The following is a 19,115-nucleotide window of genomic DNA, read 5'->3' on the forward strand; positions in this document are numbered from 1 at the left end:
ATAAAATAAACTAGCAGCATTAAGAAAAATATTAATAAAATAAACTAGCAGCTTTAAGAAAAATATTAATAAAATAAACTAGCAGCATTAAGAAAAATATTAATAAAATAAACTAGCAGCATTAAGAAAAATATTAATAAAATAAACTAGCAGCATTAAGAAAAATATTAATAAAATAAACTAGCAGCATTAAGAAAAATATTAATAAAATAAACTAGCAGCATTAAGAAAAATATTAATAAAATAAACTAGCAGCATTAAGAAAAATATTAATAAAATAAACTAGCAGCATTAAGAAAAATATTAATAAAATAAACTAGCAGCATTAAGAAAAATATTAATAAAATAAACTAGCAGCATTAAGAAAAATATTAATAAAATAAACTAGCAGTATTAAGAAAAATATTAATAAAATAAACTAGCAGCATTAAGAAAAATATTAATAAAATAAACTAGCAGCATTAAGAAAAATATTAATAAAATAAGATTTGAAATTGTTGATCTGTGATGTACAATTCAAATATGACTCCGTCTATTGCAATAGTGTATTGTTAAATGACTGTGAACATGTATGTAACATAAAAATAACATATAAATATATTAAACATAGTATGTAATATTGCAACACTTGTAAAAAATTTTTCTGATAATGCATTTAGGCATAAGCTTTGTAACTGGCGAGCGGATTGATTCTGTATAGTAAATAGATAATTTAATTGTGGATGTGTAATGTGTATTTGTGATGTATTAAATAATTGTGCATTTGTAATGTTCTTAAGCATAAGATTTATAATTACTAGTTGATCATATATTGTGTAGAGTAGATACATTTTATTTATTTTAAATTTTGGATATATAACATAAACATAGCATGTAGTATTGCAAATATTGTATGCAATGGAACATGCTGTTTTAGCACAATAAAGAAAAAAAAAAAATAAATAAATAAACTAGCAATATTAAGAAAAATATTAACAAAATAAACTAGCAGCATTAAGAAAAATATTAATAAAATAAACTAGCAGCATTAAGAAAAATATTAATAAAATAAACTAGCAGCATTAAGAAAAATATTAATAAAATAAACTAGCAATATTAAGAAAAATATTAATAAAATAAACTAGCAATATTAAGAAAAATATTAATAAAATAAACTAGCAGCATTAAGAAAAATATTAATAAAATAAACTAGCAGCATTAAGAAAAATATTAATAAAATAAACTAGCAGCATTAAGAAAAATATTAATAAAATAAACTAGCAGCATTAAGAAAAATATTAATAAAATAAACTAGCAGCATTTCTCACAAAATAAATGCACAGAAACATGCAGCTACCTCATAAATACTTGCAGTAAAAATTTCATCCAGATTGATTAATATTTGGCATAAGAAAGTTGGTGTTGAATCAACAATCAGAAATTTTAAAAAAGAATTCTTCGATGAAAAACAATTTTGACAGCTCTTTAAATTCCACGCCCCCTTCCAGCCTTAATTTAAAAAGTGTAAACATACGAGTATTTGTAATCAGAATTGAGCTGAATCCATTTGGGGTATGAAAATATAAATTCTGAATAAGTGAAATAGCTTAAAAAATTTGGAAAAATTTTCATAATTATCAGTGGAGTCTTCCCTTAATGGCAGAAATAAATCTTATCTTCTTCACTTCAACCAAAACGGAGTTATTTTAACATCTGAAATTAGAGAAAGGCTAAAACAATATTGACAATAACATTAGAGAAGTTTATCAGATTCTTAATCCTTCTGACTGCAGCGCTATATTCTTAATACTTATGACCGAAGAGTAAAATTATTCTGGATCTCACCTTGGATATGAAAATGCCGAAGCCCCTTTCATAGCCACCGAGTATGGAGAAATGCAGCACCTCATCACGAGACGGTCTCGCAAGCGTTACGTTTCGTGTTCGTGCTTTCGCTGCACACGCGATGTTGAGGAGCCTTAACTGGCCCTGCATTTTCTCTCTTTCCAGTCCCACTTCAAAGGTCTCCAGGAACTCCATCATGGCGGGGTCTGTCTCGAAGTCTGTGAAGTGGTTATTAACCCAGAGCAGCACTACCCTTGTTACCCTGTCACGTACCACTGCCTCGTTAAACCTGCGTGACATGCCATCAGATGTTGTTCTTAGTAAACAATCACCCTACAACATATCCACTTCACAATGATAACAATCTCTTGATAATGGACAGCAACAGGATTAAATGTAAACACAGGAAATTGATGTATAGCAAATTATTCGCACATTAAATAGGGAACATTGTGTTGTATATGTATAGACTATAATAATGCAGAAAGTAAACAAAGACGAATGCGTGAAATGAAAGACGGAAGTAGTTAAGGAAGAAAATGTGAAGAACATGAAAGAAATAAAAAAAAGAACAAGCTGAAAAGAGAAAAAAGTATAGGGAGATAAAATATAGAAAAAAAAGGAAAGATTGGAACAGAAAGAAACGTTAGGGAAAAACAAAGAGACATTGGGAAATAAAAAGAGACGATGGTGGAAAACAAAGAAAGGTATTAGGAAACAGAAAGCCACATTGGTAACAGAAAGAAACACTGGGAAAAAAAAGACATAGGGAGAAACAGAGAGACTGAAAAAAGAAAGAGATGCTGGGAAGAGAAACTGGAAAAAAAAAGAGACGTTAGAAAAACGAGGAAAAATTGAGAAAAAGGAAGAGACATTGGGAAAAGAAAGAAACGCTGAAAGGAGACTGAGATATAGGAAAAAGAATGAGAGATTAGGAAATTAAAGAGGCAAAAGAAAGTGAAAGTGACAGTGAAACTGGAAAAAGAGAGCGAGAGACTAGAAAGAGACTGGAAAAAGAAAAGAGAGACTGGAGAAAAAAGAGAGATACTTCTAAAATATTGTCCATTGCAATTCAACTATGGATTAAACAAAAACATGAAGAAAACATGTACAGTACCTTACAGAAAACTAATCTTGGGAAATAGAGGCATTGCGATATAGAAAGAGAAACTGGAAAAAAAAAAAAACGTAGGGAGAAACAAAGAGACTGAAAAAAGAAAGAGACGCTGGAAAGAGACACTGGAAAAAAAAGAGAGACGTTAGAAAAACGGGGGAAAATTGGGAAAAAGGAAGAGACATTGGAAAAAAGGAAAGATACATTGGGAAAAGAAAGAAACGCTGAAAGGAGACTTAGATATAGGAAAAAGGACGAGAGATTAAGAAATGAAAGAGGCAAAAGAAAGAGAAAGTGACAGTGAAACTGGAAAAAGAGAGACTAGAAAGAGACTGAAAAAAGAAAAGAGAGACTGGAAAAAGAAAAGAGAGACTGGAGAAAAAAAGAGAAATACTTCTAAAATATTGTCCATTGCAATTCAACTATGGATTAAACAAAAACAAGAAGAAAACATGTACAGTACCTTACAGGAAACGAATCTTGGGAAATAGAGGCATTGCGATATAGAAAGAGAAACTGAAAGAAAAAAAGTAGGGAGAAACAAAGAGACTGAAAAAAGAAAGAGACGCTGGGAAGAGACACTGGAAAAAAAAAGAGAGACATTAGAAAAACGGGGGAAAATTGGGAAAAAGGAAGAGACATTGGAAAAAAGGAAAGATACATTGGGAAAAGAAAGAAACGCTGAAAGGAGACTGAGATATAGGAAAAAGAATAAGAGATTAGGAAATGAAAGAGGCAAAAGAAAGTGAAAGTGACAGTGAAACTGGAAAAAGAGAGACTAGAAAGAGACTGAAAAAAGAAAAGAGAGGCTGGAAAAAGAAAAGAGAGGCTGGAGAAAAAAAGAGAAATACTTCTAAAATATTGTCCATTGCAATTCAACTATGGATTAAACAAAAACAAGAAGAAAACATGTACAGAACCTTACAGGAAACGAATCTTGGGAAATAGAGGCATTGCGATATAGAAAGAGACACTGGGGGGGGAAAAAAAAAAAAAAAAGTAGGGAGAAACAAAGAGACTGAAAAAAAAGAGACGCTGGGAAGAGACACTGGAAAAAAAAAAGAGACGTTAGAAAAACGGGGGGAAAATTGGGAAAAAGGAAGAGACATTGGAAAAAAGGAAAGATACATTGGGAAAAGAAAGAAACGCTGAAAGGAGACTGAGATATAGGAAAAAGAATAAGAGATTAGAAAATGAAAGAGGCAAAAGAAAGTGAAAGTGACAGTGAAACTGGAAAAAGAGAGAGAGCCTAGAAAGAGACTGAAAAAAAGAAAAGAGAGACTGGAAAAAGAAAAGAGAGACTGGAAAAAGAAAAGAGAGACTGGAGAAAAAAGAGATACTTCTAAAATATTGTCGATTGCAATTCAACTATGGATTAAACAAAAACATGAAGGAAACATGTACAGTACCTTAAAGGAAACGAATCTTGGGAAATAGAGGCATTGCGATATAGAAAGAAAAACTGAAAAAAAAAAGAGACTGAAAAAAGAGACACTGGGAAGAGACACTGGAAAAAAAAAAAGAGAGACGTTAGAAAAATGGGGGAAAATTGGGAAAAAGGAATAGACATTGGAAAAAAGGAAAGATACATTGGGAAAAGAAAGAAATGCTGAAAGGAGACTGAGATATAGGAGAAAGAACGAGATATTAGGAAATGAAAGAGGCAAAAGGAAGTGAAAGTGATAGTGAAACTGGAAAAAGAGAGACTAGAAAGAGACTGAAAAAAAGAAAAGAGAGACTGAAAAAAGAAAAGAGAGGCTGGAAAAAGAAAAGAGAGACTGGAGAAAAAAAGAGAGATACTTCTAAAATATTGTCCATTGCAATTCAACTATGGAACTAAATAAAAACATGAAGAAAACATGTACCTTACAGGAAACTAATCTTGTTCAGAAAACAGAGGGATTGCATGCATTGATACAACATGAAAAGAATTAAGAAATATTACAGTACAAGTTCAACACATATGATGAGTAAATATATAGATTATCTCTCTCTAGATTAACAAAGAATAGGCAGTATTATTTTGATTGATTGTACATTGGAAAGAAGTAATAGGATGAGATGTAAATATCTTAGCTCAGACAATGAGGTAATAAAACATGGAATTAAAATTATTTAATATAAAAAAGAATTGGAGAAGTAAAATAGCTGAATTCTTACCACTGAAGCAGCTGGTTTGCAACTTGAACTGAACTGTTTATGAAGGTGCGATGTGTCAAGAGGAAGTCCTCAACGTATGTTGGATCGATAACCGAGTTTTCCTCTATGAGCTGCAGCATTAGCCTTTCTGGTGAGCCCTGTTGACCAAGAGATGAGCACATAGAATATATTGCTTTAGTTACCTACTATCCCATTTAAAAAGTAAGTTTCGATTATGTGTTACGTGTAAAGTATTGCTAGATAAGAATTTTAAATTCCCACCTGTTTAAAAAGTGTGATAATCTATGCACATGAAAAAATGCATTGATGTGTATAGATATGGAGACTACGTATAAAAGTGATTTTTAGTAGAAGCTTTTCATCCTTAACTTAATAAAGGCTTAATAATAACAATAAGAACTTGTTCTACGAATCAATAAATTATTTATGCACATATGACTCCTATTCTTTACAAATTTTCCATTAACTGTGAACACTAATTGCAAATTTGTTGTGCATTATATCACCATAACATGCTCCTTCCTGCTCTTCATAATGTTTCTTCAAACTGCATCAACTATACAACAATATAGAAACTTAGAAAAAATTTGCATTTTCAACTTTTCAATTAACCAAACTATTAAAATCATTAAATTAAATTAGTTATTCATTTTATAAATATCCTGTATTACGAGGTATACAAATATCCATAATTCGGAAAAATCCTTAACTACCAATGTGGAGTATAAATCCAGAAAATACTGGAAATGTTTCCAAACTTTTTTGTGATATGTATAGTATAGCATAAGTAAAAACGAAAAACTACAAAGTGCAGAAAATAGCAAGAAAAAATAACACATTGTAAATATCAGTGAAAAAATCTTGTTTTCATTCACGGTAAAACCATCTTGGTGGCATTTATTTGTTTTGCAATCTTGCAGACTGGTGCCTCTAATTGATGCATCACACTGAGTCATGTTGAGTCAATTTGCTGATAAGCTTTAGTTTTGTAATAATATATTGCTGCATTGTGTGTGTGAATCATAGCTCAGAATATTTACCAAAGAACGAAACATTTTCATTTGTTGTAATTGAAAAACAATAATCAACTGCCCAGCAGAGAATTTCGGAGATATTTTTTCTGGAGATAAAGTGCCTAACAGATCAACAATTCATAGAAAATGGACAAAGTATGGAAACAGAGTTCGACAAACAATTAAACAAGAGGTAAAACTTATCAGTATTTATGCTTGCTTAGAGAAACTGTCATGAAAATGTTTCTCAAAGCTACTCTAACAATCTGATACCTCCTACACAGCACACTGCACTATTAAAGATTAAGATTACCAAAGTGCTGATTGTAGATTCCAGAGATGCTAAGAGCTGCGAATAAATTATTTTAAATATATGGTGCGTCAGTGAATTGAGAGAAATGGTTTTTTTTCCCCCTCGACTTTAAAATTTTAAGCATTTTATTCAATAAAAAAAAAGCTCCTTGCACAATAGTTATTGTCGGATTGGTCTGAAACTTCTCACAGATTTCAAATAAAAGTTGATAAATAAAATTTAATTATAGAGAATTTTACCTTAAGAAAAAAGCATTGGGCATATGGGGCTATTCTATCAAATGACAGTTGCCGTAGAAACGCCTACCTACCACATAGCTTGTACAATGACTAGGAAGGGCCCATAAAACCAATGCTTTTTTCTTAAAGTGAAATCTCTATAGCATTTGTAAGAAATATTAATATTAAGTTCCTTCAGGGCATATTCATATTGCACTTAGATTAACCCTTTCGTTCACCGCATCTATAATTGTAGACGCTTTTTTTCAATGTCATATAGAACTTAGTATTCCATCTAGTAACCTCTTGTTCACTGTGTCTATATTTTGGTCAATTGTTGCTGTGTTCACTGATATCACCACAGTGAACAAGAGGTTACTACATGGAATACTAAGGATTGAAAAAAGCGTCTACAATTTTTTATTCCCGTGGCTATTTTCAAGCTTACGAGCCAATATGAACTAAACATTTTGAAAACTTTGATGTCAGGAGCCTTTTCAGTGATGTCAATATAAAATATATTCAAAAATATAATTTCAAAACCATTAATTCTAATGGCACCAAATTTTGTACAGATGATAATATTGTGGGTCTGTTAATGTAATTTAAATACCACAAATTTTAGATGAAAATTGTGACAGTTTTAAAAATCATACAAGTGTCCCCTTAAGGATTGGAAAAGAGTATTCGAAAGTGTACAATAAGAAAATAATAATTTTTATGTCCATTTAAAGTTCAATAGATCCCTATTAGAAACAATTTCTTGGCTTAAAAATCGATAATGTGTTAAATTGGAAAAATCATATTAAAGAAATTACCCCCAAACTAAATTCAGCATGTTTTGCTATTAGATCTATGCAAAAGTTAGTAAATATCAATACCTTAAGAACAATATAGCCTACTTTGCATACTTCCACTCGGTAATGAGTTTTGGAATAATATTCTGGGGAAATTCCACAGATAGTAACAATATATTTCTATTACAAAAAAGAGTAATTAGAATAATAGTAGGTGCCAAATCTAGGGAATCGTGTAGGACTATTTTCAAAAAACTACAAATAATGCCCATGGCTTGTCAGTATAGCTTTTCATTAATAATGTTCCTCGTGTGTAATCGTGAAAACTTTGTAATTAATTCAACGTTCATAGCATAAATACACGTCAAAAAAATGACTTTAATACTCCATCGGCAAGTCTATCATACTATCAAAAAGGAGTGCGTTATATGGCAGTAAAAATTTTTAATAGCCTCTCTATCGATATAAAAATGAAACTCAGAACATAAGATTATTTAGGGCCAAATTAAAGAAGTACCTAATTTCTCACGCCTTCTATTCTGTAGGTGAATTCATGACATTCAGTAACATTTCATGAAATTGATACTAAAACTTTGTGTTGTACTAGTAGACTATATTGTAAACCTCATCTGTATATATTTCATCTAGACTGTGACTATAAATTAAGACTTTATAATAGTATTAAGTTTTTTGACTTGTTCCATATTCTAGCTGTAAAGCAATGTATGAATACCATGGAATGTTAATAAATACAATATAATACAATACAGGAACTTTACAGATAGATCTATTACAGCCTAGTCCTTGAAAAATTTACATAGCAATTCTTACCCTGATGACAACATGTCCACGCCGTCCACCTCCTTCCAGAGCGCCCCTCTGTTCTGTAACCATAACGACTCGCCCGCCTTCTTCATGCCTCCTGATGTTCTCCTCGCCCTGGTGCTGGATGCGATAGTAGTCCGTCTGCGTGATGCACACGAACTGGCAGTCGTCGCAGCGTGTTCGCATCACACCCCGGTGGTACAGCTTGTCCATGGTCGGGAGGATCCCGAAGCTGTCCCCGACCTGCAACTGCTCCGTTTCGCCGGAAACGTGCTCCACTTCCACGTGACCATTGATCAGCACTGACCACGAGTCCAGTTCCTCCCCATCGTTCATCACAACTGTGCCTGCCTTTTCCACCACCGCAAACACCATCACACTGCACAACGCTCTTCGAACGGCCAGCGTCATGTTGGTGAACGCCTTCAGGTGTTGTGTGAACTCTAGTAATGCCTCCACATCGTCTTCCGTTCTCTCCGACGGGTCCTTCTCCAGACATTCTCGGATAGTGTCACGAACTGTTAAACTCTGCAAGATGACAAGACGTAACATCAGAACTTAATCTTATTCAGTTACTATACACACAATCGTTTTCTCTCTTATATTCGATCTTTTTTTCATTTGTACAGAATAAACGTGTTTTGGTACATCTTTGTAGAAAATATCTATACTTCACTACACTAACAACACTCTGGTGCCTCTTTGGCCAAAGAACTGTCAGCCACAGTAAGCCTAATGGAAGGACTTCCCATAAACAATCTCAAGGGCAGCATGAAACAAAAATATCTGAGTCTCTGGGTTGTAAATCAGGCATAGATCAGCAATATACTCGTCAGGAAAATACCTAAATTGTTACGTAAGCAGCTAGCTCGTGACTCGTCACAAAAAGTGTCTCAGGACTCAGGACTCATTACAAAACATGAGTTGTGACTCGTTACAAAAAGTGATTTGTGACGTTAGAGAAGTAATTCGTGGCTTTTTACAAGTGATTTTTTACTTGTTAACAAAAGTGTTTTTGACTCGCTACAAAAGTGATTCGTGATTCGCTACAATAGTGATTTTTTACTAGCTACAAAAATGATTTGTGACTCACTACAAAAATGATTTTCGACTTACTACAAAAGTGTTTCGTGATTCGTCACAAAGACGATTTGAGACTCGTCACAAAAATGATTCGTAACTCGTCACAAAATTGATTCGCAACTTGCCACAAAATGATTTTCGACTCGTTACAAAAATGAGGCACGTTATCAAAGCCATTTTCGGCACATACTAAAGTGATTTGCGGCTCGTTAATACAACTGATTCGCGATTTGTCACAAAAGTAATTCGCAACTCACTACAAAAGTGATTCACGACTATTCAAAAAAATTATTTTTGACTTGTTAAGAAAGTGATTTTTGATTCGTTACGAAAGTGATCTGTAACTCATTACGAAAGTAATTTCTTACTCCTTAAGAAATTGATGCAGCTCATTTAAGAAAGTGACGTGACTCATTTAAGAAGAAAGTGATGCTACTCGTTAAGACAGTGATTTGTGACTCATTAAGACAGTGATTTGTTACTTGTTCCGAAAATTATTTGTGCTCCAAAAATCTTCAGATGTGAAGAATAGGTGTAAATTATTTTGGAGACCAGGTCTCATTCTGGACTATAGCATCGAGATAGGAGAACTGAGAGAAGGAAGATGAAGAGAAGTGGAAACACGAGGAGGAAAAGCATGAGAAGAAAGAAGGGATGGAAAAAAAAAAAAAAAACAGGGAAAGAGAAATTCTCTACATGGAAGTCTAGATTATCATACTAAAAACTTCAAGAAAACCAAATTGAGGAAAGAAAAATAAAAACTTAGGAATATGTTTTATATATCTTTCGCGTGTTAAATATTATTCCGAAGTGTTATAGTGTTAAAAATTCCGTAATCAAGATGTATAAAAATAAAAAATAAAACTTTAGAAGGTAAGTGAATAAATTGCTGATCAATTCATTTTATAGACATTACATTGGAAATTGTTATATAGGCTAAAATATGTTGTTTTCTAATGCCAAGCGTTTGACAATAAAGTCATTTTGCCTCTTGCACTCCAATATTTTTCAAAGATATTGTCATGGTTAGCCACTGAAGCATAGATTTAGGTTAAAAATATTTATGTACGTTTAACATTTCTACCAATTTTTTTTAGGCTGATTAACAAAACTGTTAAAACATAGCAAACATAGGAAGACCAAAAAAACGATGGAAAGACCAATGAACTAATAATTTGGAGCGCGCAACAAGCCTTAGTAGGGCTTAATGCATGAAGAAGAAGAACAACAACAAAACTGTAGTCATTTTAATACTGTACTTTCATCTTAAAAACAACTTTTTCGCATATTTTTTCTTAAGATCCACTGAATGCTACACTAACAATAAGCAAATAATCTTTCACGAAAACCTTGCACAGTGGGAAGGGGGAAGGGGGTGGCAGTAGGAAAATATTTACTTACTTACTTACAAATGGCTTTTAAGGAACCCAAAGGTTCATTGCCGCCCTTACATAAGCCCGCCAGCGGTCCCTATCCTGAGCAAGATTAATCCAGTCTCTATCATCATATCCCACCTCCCTCAAATCAATTTTAATATTATCCTCCCATCTACGTCTCGGCCTCCCTAAAGGTCTTTTTCCCTCCGGTCTCCCAACTAACACTCTATATGCATTTCTGGATTCGCCCATACGTGCTACATGCCCTGCCCATCTCAAACGTCTGGATTTTAAGTTCCTAATTATGTCAGGTGAAGAATACAATGCGTGCAGTTCTGTGTTGTGTAACTTTCTCCATTCTCCTGTAACTTCATCCCGCTTAGCCCCAAATATTTTCCTAAGCACCTTATTCTCAAACACCCTTAACCTATGTTCCTCTCTCAGAGTGAGAGTCCAAGTTTCACAACCATACAGAACAACCGGTAATATAACTGTTTTATAAATTCTAACTTTCAGATTTTTGGACAGCAGACTGGATGATAAGAGCTTCTCAACCGAATAATAACACGCATTTCCCATATAGGAAAATATTAAATATAAAAAATCTGATTACTATGTAACGACAAAGACACATTGCCTCAAATTTTTGTAGCAATATAGAATATTATAACCTAAATATGAGAATAAAATGCTTATGGCACATTGAATTCGAGATGTTTATCTCTACTACTGCGACAATATGAATAATTCAATACATAATACATTAACATGACAGAAGATTCTCATATTTCATCAGCAATTTACAGGATATGACCATAACTATTATGTTTTATTATTATATTTCTGAGTTCATATGATGCAAATCTTTGATACAGACCTCAAAATCACCCTATACCAAACTTCTGACACCTAGAATTTAATCAAATTATAGCGTGTAACTTTATTCACACCAAAATGGATGTAACAATAGTGACAAATGACGATTTATGACATGTCTTATTAACACAACAGGTCTATTTTAAACAAGAGAAATTTTCTGATGTTGAAATAATTAGTATATCAAATTTAATCCGCAAACATTCAAAAGTATTTTCGTTTTTAACTAAAGAGCGATTATTAATATGATTATTGTTATCCAAACATTAAAACCCTATTTTATCCTTTGGTATATTAGGGTTGTAGTTTGTTACATGTGAAATACATTATGTAGAGATAATATACAATTTTAAAGAATAGTAGGAATGAGTCATAATTACAATATAAATACATTAATTAATAGACAGTAAACAATACTAAATACTAAAGGGCGATTAGGGCTGAAATGTTCAATATCTATATTTTTTAATCAATCTTTTTTCAATTCAAACTCAGAAACTTAAAATGTCTATGATACCAAATTTGAACTTCATAGGTCAAAAAGGGTTTTGTTTATTAATTATTTTAGGCTATTATTTTTTGTATAGGCCTAATGCTCCTTGCATTGGAATTTTTGTTTTATTTTTTAACTGAAATTTGGTCAATAGTTACTACAACCTTAGGCATTTAAAAATTTATCTGAGTTTTGTTGCATGATTAATATATTTATAGCAACGATTTCTTTAACTTTTCAATTTTTATTTAACTTTTTTTTAACATGCGAAAAATTCATCAATATATAATTCACACTAATGCCTAGAAAAAATTCAATTATTTCATGCATTTATGAGCATAATATCCTGTAAGTTTCAAGGTGATACGATAAATTTTTGGTGATTATTTATTTATGCCTGTAACGGGGGAAAGCCCCAATTACAATAGACAGTACAGATATTCGTTTAAAAAAAAAAAAACATAGATAACATGAAAAAATAAAAAAAGAGATGAAACAGATACAAGTGTAAATACAAATGAAAATGGAAAATGAGAAAAGGAAAGAAAAAAAAAAGAACAGACAAATAGGGTGCTATTCACAGGCATTTCGCAGCACGCGCTACGAGCGTACTAAGCTAGCCCCGGCTATCCACTGGTTACTAGTACAGAATTCAAATCATATCCTATCGCTAATACTGGTTTATGAATACGAAAAACGCTGATCATCCACCGGAAGCCCGCGCTAAAAATGTCTATGAATATGGCCCATAGATACTACCTAAATAAGAGATACAGATATAGATATAAATGAAAAATACAAAATAAAATAAATGAAAAATAGTTAAATATAGATATCATAGCCAAAAATGTAAAATGTAGCTATAATTGGCAAATTTAATAGCAATATTATATAAAATCAACTACCTTCAGTATATTAATAAGAAAATGTTTGTATTGCACGTAAGAAATGCAGAAATCTAGATCCTATGTTTTACATATTTCATTGAAATTTGAACACATTTTTAACACTGGTGAACTTTCATGTGATGAAGTGTTTGGTTTTTTATAATATAACAATTGAAGATTTCTTATATGTGATGTTCTAGCGTTAATCTGGATTTGTGATAATATGGAAAGAAAAAAAAAGAAAGCGAGAAAATAGCATGTAAACATAACATAATGTACTGACTTATGAGTAGTCCTGTACATTATTATGTTATCCTGCATGTTAAAAATTGTTGCAGAACAAAACTGATGATATTCATGAAATAAAAAACACTGGAGTAGGCTATGTAAGCATGAAAGTGAAAAACTGATAGTCTTGAAGAGAATGTCGAAATTTCAGCCCTAACCCCCACCCCTGCAACATGCTCTTTGTGTCACTCACATCCATGCTCTCTGTAAAGTCCTCCTCTTCATCCGAGTCGACAATGGACTCCATGAGTCCTGAGAGGTCAATCTCGTCTGCATCCAATGAGCTCTGTACACTCGCCATCGTATCTGAGCCACTGTATGCTGAACTTGTATCCGAAGAGTGGGATGATCGATTGGATTTCACATATAATTCTGGTCGTCCTGTTAGCGCTGGGGAAAATTGCTGCAAATACAAAAAATTCCATTAGGATATACCATAAACATGTACTTCTATGTTTTCGAAATAGATACTGGTATCTCAGGACACAAATAAAAAATGTTAGGTTATGTATGAATCAAATGAGAACATAGGCCTATAATAAAAAAATATTTTATATCTACAATCCATTTTAAATTATCTTCCCAATATGAACCATGTTAGGAAGTACACTGAAGAAACAGTATACTACTACCAAAATTTATGTAAAAAAGAATATATACAAGATTTTATACATTTATTTTTTACTCTTGCGTTTACATAAATCTATGCACAACATTAAATCTCTAAATTATAACTTACTTGAAAAAGGACCCTTAATCAATGAAATAGTTAATAAGAGTGGGAAAATACTCTATGCTTTATTATTTACAAAACAGGCCTACTCTAACAGTAGCCTATAAGTTGCAGGATATAATTTAGCCTACATATTAAATATTTTGCACTATAGGCTCAATATAGAAGTTCATAATTGTATATACAACTAATTGAATGGAGATTAGATACAGGTTTTACAATTTAAAAATAAACATTTACAAGTTTATTACTTAGAGGTGACATTTGTAAGACAACCTTAACCTAACATTTACTTTTAAGACATTACAGTGCAAGTACTTCATTTTTATTAGAATTCACAATTCAGTTACGTAAATTGATTAATTGTGCTAATTATTTATACTTTAAGAAATCTCAAATTTTATTGTAACCTTTAATAACTGTAATAGAGCCATAGCGAACATCACAATACACCACCCGTTCATAATCACTTTTAAATTATGAAATAAACGATTTTTAGGAAGCCGTGACCTACTATATTTACTACATTAAAATTTTAATAATAAAGCCTTCGTAACTCGCGATATGACCAGAGATGTTAAAACGAGTATAAATAACAGCGAGGAAAAAAAAAAAAGCCTTAATTTATTTTGTGAAATATCTGTAACTTTCAACGTTTATGAAAGTTTACGGTTTCGTTAATCGGGCATAAGATTTCGACGTTTTATATTATTAAATATTCATTATAATTACATGTTACAACTACGCTCTTTAAGGTTATGTCTACGCTTTCAATGCATTTGATAATACATTAATAACTTCAATATTGCAATATTACAACACTCATTCTCTTTATTTTTGTTAATAAAAGAATATTGTACGTATTTAAATGGAGAGGAGTTGCAATATTGCACAAAAAATACAAAATATATTTTATCATCTCATATTGTTCGAATACTCATCACTTCATCAGGGTATGTTTTTCACAGAAATTTGGACTTATGCCTTTCCATTTCATTTATCGGGTAGGCCTACTGTATTTCACAGACCTTCATCAGCATTGTGGCTTTGAGATGTGAAAGAAGTAAAAAATTAGCTATACAAAAGTAGGCGGATTAATTCCATTTACAAGCATAAACAATTTATTCATCAGCAGTTGAGTAGAAGGTATGAGCAGACCTACGGAGAAAATTTGTTAATTCTCTTCTAAACTTTTTCTCTAGGATGAAGGAACTCTAGTCTGGAGTCTTGACTAGGCCCTTCAAAGTTTAATAAGGCAGTGCATTGAAGACTGTACCGGTAATGCATTAACAGTGAACGCTCTCTCTCTCTCTCTCTCTTTTTTTTTTAACAACAGCTGAGTCTTAACAGAGCGAAGATGTGGATCCGACTTGTGTATTGCGTTAAAATTACGAATAGTCACAGCCCTAACTCTCTCTAGAGAGGGCTGTGCGATTAGTAGTACTAAGAGTGTATATCTTGGTTTTTAAGGTAGGCCTATTCATCGACTCTTAGAACAAAAATTCACATTTTTCCCTACATGTCTTTCAAACTTTGGTGACACGATTCTTGAGTGTAAATTAAACAATTTATATAATTCAAACTTGTAAATCGAATTTAGGGGCCAAAAATATATTTTTTTTATTTAATACAATTTTGGATCGATGTTAAATAACAAAAGAAATAAGAAACAATTGACAGTAGAAGAAACAAAGTAAAATCACAGTCTAGTACATTACAGTCACGAAGTTCAATACGTAGGGAATATGTATTCAATGACAGTTGAACTTTAGTTGCTAGCTACTAGGATCGCTACTATCGCACAGTCTATTGTTCCTAGTACTCTCAGTTGCTAACCGCTTGAAGCATTGTATCGCGAGAAATGCAAAAAATCACCTCAAGCTTCGCGACTGTGGTAAAATGTTAAATAAAACAAATGATGTTACCTTTTAGAATTTTATTTTAATAATTCCTCTGAACCTATCAAGAAAATAAAATATCTAGTTGTTTGTGTATTTCGATGTATCTTTAGTTCCTTGACATTTTTCCTAATAAAACTTTCCTATGAAACATATAGGAAAGATAGTATTTACAAATAATTCATTTCCCGTGATAAATTCCTAGGTATAGTGAACTGTGTTACACAGAGAGATATACAGATATCAAATCTGCATATTTAGGGAAGGGACATATTTAATTTACAATTTTTATTAGTAATGTCAACAAGTTCGCTAACGGAGGGGAACATTATCCCCTACGGCTCTTTCAACACTCCCCTAACCGCAAAATGCACAACTGTAATATTAATCAATAAAATTACTTCATTTATTTAATCTGTGGACATTAACACAACATGCTAAATATTAAATTTATCTACAAATATTAATAAAATTAATTATGAATTACCGTGTCCTCGAAAACTAGGTTGACATTGGGACGATCCATGTTGCCAGATGTAACAGACACTCTCCCTCCCCCACCAACCCCTCGAACACCTTGCACTTCGGGGTAGTCAATCTGCAACAAATAAAAACGAGACAGGATGCATTACTATCAGGCGTAAATGCTATCAGTGACTTCCGTCACCCACTGCCTCTCTCCATCCTCCGTGTAGGTGGCGGTAGCAACGGGCGATTCATGGAAACGGCAATTTAAATGGATAATGCAATTTGACAAGCAACTTACAGGAAATTATAGCAGGCCATTCACTCTAATAATACCCATTCATGACATTCTTCAAGACAAAGGCTAGTCGAACAATGACCATACATTTTAAATTCATTCATGTCCCGTACTTGAAACTCTAATGCTGTGTTCCTATATATAATTTGAACTGGTAATGGAAATTACGGGAAAACGGCTGAACGGATTTTAATAAATTACCCCTCATTTTGAAGCTTGGAACTCAAAGTTTTTCAGAAAAATAGTAGCTTTCAGTGAAATGTCAATTTTCCTACATCATTTTCCTATTTTCCAAAATCCATCTGTCGTCAGTTTTGAGAACTAGCTAATTGCATTCCAGAATAAAACAAAACACACACTACAGTAAACAGTATTACACGAATAACAATTTTTCCCTCGAAATTATTCAAATCAACTTTACAGGGAGTTATACCTGAAATCTTGATTTGCATAATACACGTCAATGTTCGTTAACAGAAAACCACAATTTAAGTCACACGGAGTTAGTGTGCACTCGAAGTTGGTTGCTTGACGGTTGTCAGCCCACTTTGAGGTCTGTGGATATAGAGGGAAAAATTGGATCGGTGTCGGTTAGAGTTCCCGGGTAGCTCAGTGGTAGAGCGCTGGTACGTTAAACCAAAGGTCCCGGGTTCGATACCCGGCTCCGGAACAATTTTTCCCTCGAAATTATTCAAATCAACTTTACAGGGAGTTATACCTGAAATCTTGATTTGCGCAATATTACACGAAGGCCATGATCTGCAAGAATTCTGACATATTTAGAGCTCAAATTAAATTGGTTATTAAAAACTTAACTTACTAAAAATAATTTACAGGTTCGATTCTGTGGTGTGTAATTTTCTGGGTACAGCTGTGTATTGGATATTAAAAACTACAAAACTTGAGGTAGTTTGATGACATTATTACCATTAGAAATGAAATGTTACTGTAGTTGATGCCGTGATGCGACTATTTTTTCATTAATTATACATATTAATGCTATATTGATGATATGAAAGCGAAACGTTTTGGGGTTATATAAGTAGATGTAGAGAATAACTTAAATTAGATTTTGATTTCTATATTTTACTGAGTGGCGGCTATATAGTATATGTTACTGAAAGCTATAAAACTTACGTAAGATTATTAAAAATCAAATATTTTTATAGTTATTAATCAAGTGGGGTTGGGTCTTTTTCATATATTTAATGGCGGTGTGGTGTAGATATTTATATGCGTGGTTCTCTTCAGTATTGGCTCGAGAGAGAGTGTCTTTCATTATTATGGAAGCAAATAACTTTCAGAATGTCTGGTATTCTTCATTGAAAATAAATCTGAAAAATGTTTATTTGAACGTCTAATGAACTTAGTTTGCAGCATTTGCTGCACAAGCCACTAGTTAGCCTATAACAAGGACCGTCTTGTGTTTGATGAAAAGCTATAGAAAATGTGCAGTTGAGACTATAATCAACAGTAATCTCACTAGACGTTTTGATTTATCTAGAGAAAATCAAAACTCGAGTGGGATTTAATTGACTATTACACGATTAGAAGAAAGTATATAAAGATTAGAAGAAATAAAGTACTCTACTACAATAAAACAGTTATTAATTGACTTACTAAATCACAGTCTAGTATATACAGTCACGAAGCTCAATACGTAGTGAATATGCATCCATAGATACTGTAGTTGCTAGGATCGCTAATATCCCCTCATTACAGACAACGCGAAATAGTACCAGCACAATCTATTGTTTCTAGCACCCTCACAACTCAAGCTTCGTGACTGTATATACTAGACTGTGCTAAAATTCTATTCCACTGATGTTAGCTTCACCAAAATGTTTGAACGGAGCCACCATTTTAAGTCGACTATGCGGGGAAATAAATGACGATCGCAAAGCATGTTTCAGAGGACCGTATAAGAATTTGCAGTTTTAAATGTTGGCAATGTTGATAAAAACAAATACTAGGGAAATGATGAAATTGTAGCGATAAACAGACATGATTGGTTGAAACAAGTCCTTTCGTACCGTTTTATTGGTTAAAAATAGTATGACGTAGTAAAAGTGTAACAGTCACTGTAATTTTTTTTTATTGCTGTGTTATGATTAGGAAACGGTTTCAATCTTACGTTCATTTGTTTTATTTATATAATCTCTGCTTCGATGTACCACCAATCACATACGGTTCACATTTACACGAGCAAAATATCGGTTAACTTAATTCGATTACTAAATCCCCTTAGTGTACAAACGGGTCTATCAAGCAACTCTTGGAATTTCTACGGAATCATAAGGTAAATATTTGACGGTAAAACCTGATATGCAAGGGTTAACATGACATTACACGTTTACTCACGGGCTTCCTTAATCTCTGGAAGTTCAATTGCCACATATCATCACCCACCTTCTGCAAATAATGAATAATGCTATATAGGCCTACTTCCAGCAT

The 19,115-nt window shown here is 32.7% G+C and overlaps 1 protein-coding gene across 8 annotated transcripts in view; it reads right to left on the reverse strand.

Moving 5' to 3' along the window:
- Positions 1 to 19,115, reverse strand: part of PDZ-GEF (PDZ domain-containing guanine nucleotide exchange factor) — a 504,712-nt gene that overhangs the window by 104,652 nt on the left and 380,945 nt on the right. For all 8 annotated transcript variants that reach the window (XR_011331894.1, XM_069824559.1, XM_069824560.1 and 5 more), the window contains 5 exons: positions 16,386 to 16,496; positions 13,461 to 13,670; positions 8,271 to 8,792; positions 5,099 to 5,235; positions 1,825 to 2,113 (listed from right to left, as the gene is read on the reverse strand). Coding sequence is in view for 7 of the 8 variants with exons in the window: in XM_069824559.1 (XP_069680660.1) it covers positions 1,825 to 2,113; positions 5,099 to 5,235; positions 8,271 to 8,792; positions 13,461 to 13,670; positions 16,386 to 16,496 (1,269 nt within the window). In the remaining variant the exon portion in view is untranslated. The remainder of the gene's footprint in view (positions 1 to 1,824; positions 2,114 to 5,098; positions 5,236 to 8,270; positions 8,793 to 13,460; positions 13,671 to 16,385; positions 16,497 to 19,115) is intronic.

Source organism: Periplaneta americana, chromosome 4, assembly GCF_040183065.1.
Source record: "Periplaneta americana isolate PAMFEO1 chromosome 4, P.americana_PAMFEO1_priV1, whole genome shotgun sequence".
Taxonomy (NCBI): domain Eukaryota; kingdom Metazoa; phylum Arthropoda; class Insecta; order Blattodea; family Blattidae; genus Periplaneta; species Periplaneta americana.